This window comes from Thrips palmi, unplaced genomic scaffold (assembly GCF_012932325.1).
Source record: "Thrips palmi isolate BJ-2018 unplaced genomic scaffold, TpBJ-2018v1 HiC_scaffold_10, whole genome shotgun sequence".
NCBI lineage: Eukaryota > Metazoa > Arthropoda > Insecta > Thysanoptera > Thripidae > Thrips > Thrips palmi.
The window spans coordinates 10,658,314-10,668,353 of record NW_023144621.1 but is presented as its reverse complement, the minus strand read 5'-3'; the positions used below and the strand labels follow the sequence as shown (position 1 = coordinate 10,668,353).

Here is a 10,040-nt window from a genome sequence, read left to right as displayed (position 1 = left end):
GCCCACTTTTGTCGGTGGCGGTACCTGCCCCCGGCGCCGCGTCGCCGCGTCCTCCTTGACAATTTTTCCTCTTCTTTCGCGGCCGGAAGTTTTGCACGGCGCCGCGCCGGGGGCCTCGGAGCCTGGCTGACGGCCTGACTGCCTGACGGTCGGCGGGCTGTCGAGGCGGAGACGTTATTGTTTGGCGGTGCGCGGCGGCGCGGCGGCAGCGCGGCCAGCCAGGCGCAGGCGAGGAGTAAGTGACGTGCCGCCGCCTCCAGCAGCGAAGCAGCCGCCAGCTGGGGACAGTCGAGCAAGAAACCATTAGCCGACGGAAAGTCGGGCCGCGTGCACTCCCACCGCCCCGGCCGGCTCGGCCTGCCCGGGTACAGGTGTCTGCCGGCCCGCTCCCCAGTTAGTGCCCGGGCGGCCCCGGCTGGCCCCGGCCAGGATGGTCCGGACTGATACCTGGGGCACGGAGTGATAAGAGGGCGTGGTAAACGCTGGCTGTAAAGCTGGCAAGACGGAGCGGGGCGGGGTAGCTTTAAGGGTCTACTACTGGGGTGGCGGCGGGGCGAATGTGAACGGAGGTCGCCGACGAGAGGTGGCCGATGAAAGGTAGCCGACGAGAGGTGGCTGGCGAGAGGTGGCCGACGAGAGGTTGCCGATGAGAGCTGGCCGACGAGAGCTGGCCGACGAGAGGTGGCCGACGCGCCGCGTCCCGCCTCCGGCACTGCGCCATGACTGCCGCGAAATAGGAAGGAGAGATTACGGCGGAGACGCGGTGGCCGCCCTAACGGGGCGGTAAACAAAAAGAACGAGGTCCGGGACGACGGCCCGGGTGACTTCCTCGCCGTGCTGCACCAAGTTGGGGCTCATCATTATGGCCGAGATGCAGTCCCTGAACGGCTTCATCCGGCTCGAGACGGCGGCGCGGCGCGGCACAGTTGCTCCCTGCTCCCTCTTCGTTTTGCAGCGACAACAATGCGGGGACCGGCGCTGCTCTCCGGAGTTCGGCCGAGTTTGGTACATAAATTAAATCGGCCGGTGCAGCGGGCAGGTGGGGCTGCAGCCGGGCTGGGAATCCGGAGCGCGGAGTGGGCCGCGGACTCGGGGAAGATTCGCTTGGAAAGCGATCTGTTTAGTCAAACATTGTCCGCACACACCGCTTCCTTATCCGCGAGCGTCTCTTTGCGAACGCGGAACCCTGTTCCAGCAAGCCGAGGCAGCCCGACCAGCGAATCGATCCCAGCCCGGCCCAGGCATGCACGCTGGCTAAGACTCTTTCTCTCTCTCTGTTCCAGGACAATGTGATGTGACAGTCGGGGTGCCATGCGGTCTGCGGTGCCTGAATGCCTATTGGCACGGCCCGTGACGGGCGTGACGGTGACGCGCGGCGTGACGGTATTGGCACGCCCGTCACGGGTGTCGCCGTCGCGGCCGCGCGGGGGGATGACGGCGCTCCTCGTCCTCGCCGCCGCCACCTGCCTCCAGGCCGTATCAGGTAAGAGAGTATCGTTTTTCATACGCAGCGCGGAAACCGAGGGAAAGTGTCGGATGTAACGGCCGAAAAATCGGGGCACGCATCCTAACAAGTTCCAAACGGGCGAGGTTATCTCCCGGCATCCCTCATCTCCCTCTCGCTCTCCGTCTTTTTCGCGCGTTCCTCTGACCTCCCGCTCGCACTCCCTCGCCACCCTGGCCTGCCCGGCTCTGCCCGGCGCTGGATAGTTTATTTTCCGCGGGAAGATATACGACTTCATTGTGACGAGAAACGTTGTTTAGCGGCCAAAAAGCCGACCCAAGGCGAAACGCCAGTTTCATTTTTTTCTAATTTCATTTTTTTGTCGTATCTCCGTTATCTTCTTTGGCAAGTGGGTCATGCCCATGTTGGCATGGCTTTTCGAAAAATGCGGTCACTAGTTCTGCTTATTGTGTTTTTTTATTAATGCTAATGATTCCGAGGCACGCGTTTCACGGCATTCCAGGACGGTTGTCTTTTCGCTTTGGTCGGCGTTTTCAAAATGACGAGACGCGCGAGACGCCTTTCTCCGCTCACGCCTCGATGACACCGGAAGCCAGACGCGGCGCACCCTTTAAAAAGAGTCAACAACAAAAACCTGCTTCCTTAATATCTCCCCCTTTCGCTCCCAGGAAGTCGTTGTATTATTCATGGCCGCCATGTTTTCTTTTTGAAAGGAAATAATAAAGACTGCCTGAGGGGCATCAGGTACAGGTACTAGCTGGCCTTTGCGCGGCCGGCCAACATAAACACTATCGCCAGCCAGGCCGGGCGGCGGGGCGGAGGGCGGCGGGGCGGCCGGGTGCCGTGGCACTACAAAAGGTCGCTCCTTTTTTCGTCAGAAAAAGGAAACCAGCATGCAGCATCAGAAAAAACCGTGGGAACCCTGTTCTCTTTTCCCCTGCCTCTGCATGTGTAGGTTGGAGTGGATACAATTGGGAGGGTGGAGGACTTGGCAGCCGGAGGAGGGGGCTTAGTGCTCAACCATATGCGCGGCCCCAAACAGCGTCATTTGACATTCATACAACGGGTTATTGTGACGAAGATTTGGTGCAGGCCTGCATAATAGGCGTGTGTGCGCTTCGTGCGTCTGTGTGTCAGTGTGTTTCAATGCGTGTGAGTGTGTGTGAGTGCATTTGCGACTGCAGAGCGTGCTGTGCAATGTGTTGCCGCCCTCCTAAAATGCACCACACTGCATCGCGACTACACCCTCCGCCATACTTCGGCAAAAGTTCGCCCTTGGAGTTGAGCTGGACGAGGATGAGCCGCAGTGTGTGTGTGTGTGTGTGGGGGGGGGGCGCAGGGGGTGAGTATGCGCATGTATTGGTGAGTTTGTGTATGCACATTCTTCCTCCGCGAGGGCGTGGTGGGGCGTGGCGGGTGCGATCTTATACGCTAACGTTCTGCCTCGCATGCATCCTTTGAGTGCCAAAGTGGGGCACCGGCCAGTATCCCGGCAGCCCGCCAGCGAGACCGCCCCGCCCCACGCCTCGCGTGTGCCAGCGATGCTGGCGGAGGTCGTGGTGGAGGCCCAGCAGCAGGCCGCGGCCGCTCGGCGTGTGAGCCGGAACGCCCCGGAACGCTCCGGATCGGACGGGCGGGCGGCGCATAGAATACCAACTCGCCCTTGGCGCTACCCTTGCCACGTCCCGACACTCCGACAGCCACTCGCTCCGCCGCGCTCCGCCGCGCTCCGCCGCTCTGCATGTGTGCGTGAGCGCCAAACTTGTTTTCCCTCCGACCTATCGATGACGAGACTTGACCTTCGAGGTATCGACCTCGGTGGCCGACCCCGAGACCCCGAGACCTCGAACAGTTCGTGCTGGCGGTCATCTAACGTCCCACTGGCACCGACCAACCCTTTTTTTCCTGCCGCTTTTTTTCGGCCGTGCAACTCCCCCGGGTTGTTCCACGGCACTGATGCCGTCCTGCTGGCTGCTAATGGCCGAAAAGAAAGTCGAGTGCTTGGCGTTCGGATTAGCCTGGATGTGTCAATTACGAGTAGGCCGAGGTCGCGCAGAGGCCTCGCTCATATGTTTGCTGCTTTTACAATCCGCGCCTCGTCTCCGATGCAGCGCACGCATGCCCCCTTTTTTTGGGCCTCTCCGCTCCGCTTCGTCCACCCGCCCGACCTGCGCCACACCACGAAGGCCCACCCCAGGCCACATCCGTGTCATTCATAACGATTTTACATATCATTTCCATAGGTTGCGCGGGGCGGCGCGGCCGGTGCCGGCGCGGTTTGGCGCTGCGCGTCGCGCGGCCATGCCAGGCCGTGCCAGGCCATGCCAGGCCATGCCAGGCCATGCCAGGCCATGCCAGGCCATGCCAAGCCATGCGCACAATGGTTGTCGGCAGGAAGCACGCGGCCGCGGTGTCGGCGGTCTTGGCGGCGGCCGGCGCGGCTTTGTCACATTTTCGATCATGCGTGACGGCGGCGTGACGGCGGCGTGACGGTGCTGGTGACAGGGCGGCCCGGGGATTGCGACGCGGGAAAAAATGGCGGCCCGGTCTCCATCGCTCATGTCGCGCGGCCTGCCACGGCCAGTCGACATGCAGCTTGGAAAAAACAAAACCGGCAAAGCGAGCTGCTGCGAGCGGTGCGGTGCTTTGCTGGGGAACTTGCAGGTCGAGCGCTGGCCGGTTCCTCTGTCCAAATAGCGCGCCCACCTGCGCCGCCGCCCCTCGGAAGCCCTTTGCTGAATAACTGAAAATATAGACGGACGTCCGAGCCGAGCGCTGACCCGAGCCCGGCTGGGCCGAGCACGACGTGGGCTGGCACCGAGCCGAGCCGGACCGGCCGACAGGCCTCGGGGCGCACCGTGGGCCGCCCACGGGCAGGCAGGGCCGGGCAGGCAGGGCTGGCCGCCGCTGGCCGCGCTGGCCGGGCGTTACACGAGTGGTCGGTATGTAAATCTGGCGCACATGAAAGCGCGTGATCCACTCAGCGAGGAGAGGGCCGGCCACCCGCACTGATCACGGGGTGTTTGTAATGTGTGTCTCTCTTTCTCTTTCCCTCTGTACTTCTGTCCCTCTCTGTGGCGCTGCCGACCGGGAAAAGTCTATCGCTTCATTAGTAAATAGGCGTGTTTATGATTTTATTTGTGTCCTTTGGACGGACACGGCCTGTGGCGGTAGTTTTGTTTATTCTGGTTTTAAATGAGCGCCCACATAAAGCGATGAATGAACAAAAATTTTCGTTGGTTATATTTTGCGTTTTTTTCATTTTAATTTTTAATCAATAATTTTGCTGGAAATGCATTCCAAGCTTTGAACGAGCTTCTCTCTCGCACCCGTAGCATTCCCCTCACCGGATCCACACCCCGTGTCGCAATGCCTAAAAAAAAGAAAAAAAAAAGAACGAAACAGAACACAAACACGATAAAAAGAAAATGCAACAACGACTCGCTCTCTTTTCGACAGCCATTACCATATTACACTTTGCCGTGCATGTAATGGCGGAATTACCGGTGCACATATGCGCACCACGGCTCGCTGCAGCGCTGTGTTTTTTTCTGTCCCCTTTTCTTCTCCTTCTCCTTCTTCACACGCGGCGGCCTTCATGCAGTGCGCCGCTGTCGGCGCGTTTCAGTCTGGTCGAGATAATCCGGTCTGTAAAAAGATGGCGAGGGAGGAATTGAGCGCGAGAGCCGCACTGCATCTTGAAACAGCTGTGATGACGTCGTTAACACGGCCGCGGGTTGGGCGGGGCGGGGCGGGGCGGGGCGCTGGTCCAAGCGGAGGCGGCTCTGGAGAAGTCCTCATCCTCCCCCAGTCCCGTCCCAGTGGCAAACGACCAAAGACTCCGCACTCAACTTTGAGGTTATGCGGCCTCGCCCCACCCCGGCGCGCCCCGGCCCGCCCCGGCCCGCGAGGCCCCCCGGCGCTGAGGCGAGGCGAGGCGGGGCAAGGCGTGCGTACTGACTGTCGCTCGGCTCGTGGCTTGGCTTGGCGCGGCCAAAGACAAAAGCCGCGCGCAAAGACAAATTTGGCCGTCGGAATGAAAAAAGGGAGGAGAAACAAAGGTAAAAATACAGAAAGTGTCTGCCTTTCGTTGCTTTTGTGGCACCGGGACTGCCGCGCTGCCGCGGTGAGGGCGAGACCGGCCTCGCGCCAGCGCCATTTTTGGATGCATTCAGGGCGGACGCGGCGCGACAGCGACGCGAAACAGACTGTCATGTCATCCATTTGTTTGGAGCTAATTAAGGACCGCGAGGCTAGGCGGCGTGCTAGGCAGCGGGGCGGGTCGAGCCTCTGTTTACGCGACAAGAGGGAATGACGCGATAAAAAGAATTCTCGCTTTCGTCTTCTTCACGCCTCCCTCCGAGTCTGGCTGCTGCCGCTGCCTGCTCTGCATTATTCCACTCCATCTCCGCGTGGCGTTGGAGAGCGCGCCGCGAGGAATACAAGACTTAATGGATTCGTTTCTCGCCCTTTCCGCAGGTATTCTCGGTATCTCTCGCACGATTTCCCGCGCGGTGGTACTGCCACGTGTGAAAAAAAGTGTGGTCTTGCGCACTCTCACGAAGGAAATCTTTCGCGGGAGATTCAGAAACGCAAATTACCGCCCAAGTTTCCGGAAAAAGAAATTCAATGTCCAGGTATACTTAGTTGGGTCGCCAGATTTTTTCGTTCTGTTGTCCTTTTGTGAACGCAGCAGTGACTAAGGAATGGCACGGGTGGCCTCGGTGCAGCTTTCTTACTCGACCCTGCCCCTCGGACGGTCTGGCGGTCGAAGTCGCGCCCCGAGTTGTCAGTTCGGTGCGCTGGGAGAGGGACCCTGTAGGGTCGGGTCGGGTCGGGTCGGGTCGGTTCTGGGTCGGGTCTGCTGGACTCGCTCGCCCCGACCCAGCGACCGGATGCGCCATGCGCCTCACTTCCCGATCGGGCCATGGACGCGCTGCGGCGCGCCGTGTGCACCGTCAGAATCTTTCCGGGCTCCTCCGGGTTCCTCTGGCGCTGCCCGGCCGGCCGGCCCGGAGAGGCACAGCAAGCACGGCCAGTTTGACCTCGACAGACGCACAGGCCCTTGTCAGCACAAAACCCGCGCTGAATCCTGAATTCCACCGACCCGCAAACTTTGCAGTGTGCTAGTGTCTTCCCCCTGCGGTTGCACCCCGCTGCGGGGTGCTGTGACCCTGCTGCACCGCCTCCCTCGCGCTGGGCGCGCCGGGCTTGAGTCCTGAAGGCCAGCAGGTCGGATCCTCCCGACAATAGACAGCACGGCAGGCAAGCCCGGGCAAGCCCCTCAAGGGCTGTCACACCAGCCCGGTGTCCTTGTCAAGGCCAGGGCGTCGCGCGGCCAAGCCCGGCTAATGGCAAGGGTTGGACGGTCGAAAGGGGCGTACGGGACGAAAAAAGGGAGAGGAAGCGGAAGTTGAGTGTGGTTGAGCTGTCCAGTGGCAGTAGTGCTTGCTTGGAGATGAATTCTCGCGTCCAATCGGCGGGCCGAGGCGAGGGGCCGAGGCGAGGGCCTGACACGCGGGTCGCTTGGCCGGGACGTGATGCTATCAGCCGAGACCCTAATTGCCGCACGGCGCAGCACGGCGCAGCACGCCCTGCCCTCAATGGAGGAGGCCGTGCTGGAACTTGGACGCAAACCTGGTTAAGAGCGGCCCGGCCAGCCCCACTCTGGAAGGGATCAGCCGAAGCAGTAAAGTGATGGCCTCAAAGTGAATCAGGTCACTTTATCTGGCTGCAGGCCGGACCAGGCTGGCTAGGCCGATCGCTGGGCTGCTGCTCTACATGAAGTCGAGGCCTGGCGCTGTTTTTGGTCCGGGCCGCGTGTTTAGCGACCCTTGCTCGATGGGGGTCGGGCCGGTCGGGCCGGTGTGCCCGACCGCCCCGTGGCGCCCTGCTCCCCGGCGGCGTCCCTGGCGTGCCTGGCAGACTCAAAAGCGAAAATTGCGGCCGGCCTTGCTTTTACGACAAGGTGACCCGGCCTTTTTTCTCCCTTTCCGACCCTGATTAGGGGCGATAATGTACTGTGTGTGCGTGGGTGTGCGTGTGCGTGCGTGTGCGTGCGTGGCCGCCCTTGAGGCAGTGCGGTGCGGTCGTGCGGGGGTGGCGTGGCAAACATGTGTTGCTTGCTTTGGTAGAACATTTGTCCGGACCAAACAGTGGCCACGCGCGGTGCGGTGCGCTGCGCTGCCTTTGAGGTGGCCTACTGCCAATTAATTGCTCCAGCCTCAAGATTCTCGTTTAGCGCGCGCCTCGGACTCGCACCCCGGCACACAGGGCAATGCGTGCAGTGCGTTGGCAAAGCGGTCTGGTTTCGTCTCTCCGCGGGCGTTCATTAGACAGCCCTCAAAGAATCACTTTTCAGCTGCGAATATGCGTCCTATTTCCTTTCCCCGCCCGCCCCTCTCGGCCGCTCCCACGCAAATTCCACGGGCGTCGGCACCTGCGAAATTCCGGTCCACTCCTCCCTTTTTGCAGCGGGCCCTTTTTTTCCGCGCGCCCTCGCCGCCGTGCGGCGCCGTGCGGCTGGCGTGGATATTAATCTGACCTTTTTCGCAACGAGGGTCTTGATGGCGCCGGGAACAGTGCGAACACCGCGAACACCGCCCGGCCCGTGCTTTACAACTGCGCGGGGCCGAGCGGCCAGCTCCACCCCCCCTGCCCCGCCCTGCCCCGCCCCGCCCCGCCCCGCCCTGGGAGCACAACCTGCTCATTAGAATGCGCTGAGCCCGCACGCCCGTCCCGCGGAGCGCGCCAAGCGCCGAGCGCGAAGCGTCAGGCGAGGCGAGGCGAGGTGTGACTCACTTAATTTTTATTTTTCATACTTTTACTCCCCCCTTTTATGCTTTTATCGCTGTGCGGGGCCGTATCTGTGTCGCCGTACCGCGAGGCTACCTCCGGGCCCTTCAGCGCCGGCGCCACTAGCGCCCGCATTTCCCCGCATTACCCCGCCGCGGACAGCGACAAAGAGAAGCGCTGTGGACTGCGAGAAATTGAGAGACCCGCCGTCAAAAGGCCAGTCTGCGCTATCGCCGCGTCGCCGCGCCGCCGCGATGACCCGGTCTTTGATACGGGAAGTGTGTTAAGGGCCAGGGCGGCAGGGCGGCCAGGGTGTCGACCAGAAAGCCACATCAAACCGGGCGGGGAGCGCCCCGGAAGGACCGGGTGGGCTGAGGGCGTAATTAGAAACGTGTACAGCGGACGGCCCGACGGACAGGTAGACGGATGGGCACGCAGGCAGACAGACAGGCAGACGCTGTCGCTTGTCCGCTGCGTTCTGAACGGCAATCATTGCTGCAGCGGCGGACCATTTGAATCTTTCCTTCTGGCACTCTGCCAGCCATCTAACACATCTTCACATCAGTTATTTGATAAGTTAAGGATCCCTGAGCGGCAGTTGATGTTCGGTGGCGGTTCCTGCTTCCCTGCCGTCACGAGTGTCTGGCCGGCCGGCCGGCCCGGTGTCCGGCCCGGCGCGCAGGCGTGGGCGGGCCGGCAGACACGGCGCGTCGAGAGGTCGGGGAGGGGGCAGGTGTGTTGTGCGTGAGCCGACAATCGACAGCTTATATCAAGGGCGTGCCTCGTGCCTTGCGGCGCCAGGCGTGCCGGGGCGTGCCGGGGCGTGCCGGCGCGTGTCCACAGAGCTCCCCAGTTCCGCGTCGCGCCGCGTAGAGTGGTGTGGCGAGTGGTGGGATCACAGGCGTCTTGATTCTCCGCGTGTTTGCCCGCCCCGCCTATGAGTGGCGTGGTGTGGCGTGGCGTGGCGGGGTGGGACGTTGACAGAGATATTCGGTCGTGTCCTTGTCTTTCGAGGGTTGCAGAGTTGCGTCGGCCTGCTAAAGTTACCAGTTTGAAGAAAAAGGTTGATTGGTGTTTTTGTGTGGACAAGTCGTTTCGACATTCTTTATTTTCCATTCCCTCGGAAGTCTATACTGCAAAGCCATTTATGGTGTAATTTTCATACCTACATCCCGTGTTTTATCCTAGTCTAATCCTGTAATCCTGAAACCTGAAAAAGAAACGAGACTGGTTACGCCTCAGCATAATTTTTTTCGTTCGCAGCGCTGCTTTTTCGAGGCTACTTTCGAGGGCTGTATGTGGTGCACTTGTGTGTGCTCGGTGGGGAGAAAGTGGACATGAAATACGGTTCCGGCAGTGTGCCCGACAAGGGGGGTGAGGAGGATGGGGGGGGGGTATTGGAGGGGAGGGGGTGTTTAGGGGTGACAGTGTTCAGGGAAGGGGGCTGGAGGGCCAAGAGAGGTCCGTCCGTCCGACTGGAGAGGCTGTCATGGCCACGTACACCCGCATACCCCTTCAGCAACACACACACACACCACACACACACACACACACACACACACACACACACACACAGATGCTCGCTCACGCTATTACGTTGCGGAACCCACAGCCGGCCTGGCCACTGGACGTGTACCGCACTCTTCTGCCCCACCCCCTCCCACCCCTCCCCACCCGTTCCCACAACCCTCTCGAACAGTCTCTGGCTTGACCCACCCCTTGCACAAAGCGACAAATCTTTACCCTGGATCAGGGAGATACTACTCGTCCGAAACTGACG

General features: G+C 61.1%; 1 protein-coding gene across 1 annotated transcript in view; it reads left to right on the top strand.

Annotated features, from left to right (window-relative positions):
- Positions 1-1,296: 1,296 nt before the first annotated feature.
- The window catches only part of LOC117654128 (limbic system-associated membrane protein-like), a 119,262-nt gene continuing 110,518 nt past the window's right edge, over positions 1,297-10,040 (top strand). The window contains exon 1 of the mRNA XM_034400324.1: positions 1,297-1,483. Within this exon, the coding sequence (XP_034256215.1) occupies positions 1,312-1,483 (172 nt within the window). The 5' untranslated portion in view covers positions 1,297-1,311. The remainder of the gene's footprint in view (positions 1,484-10,040) is intronic.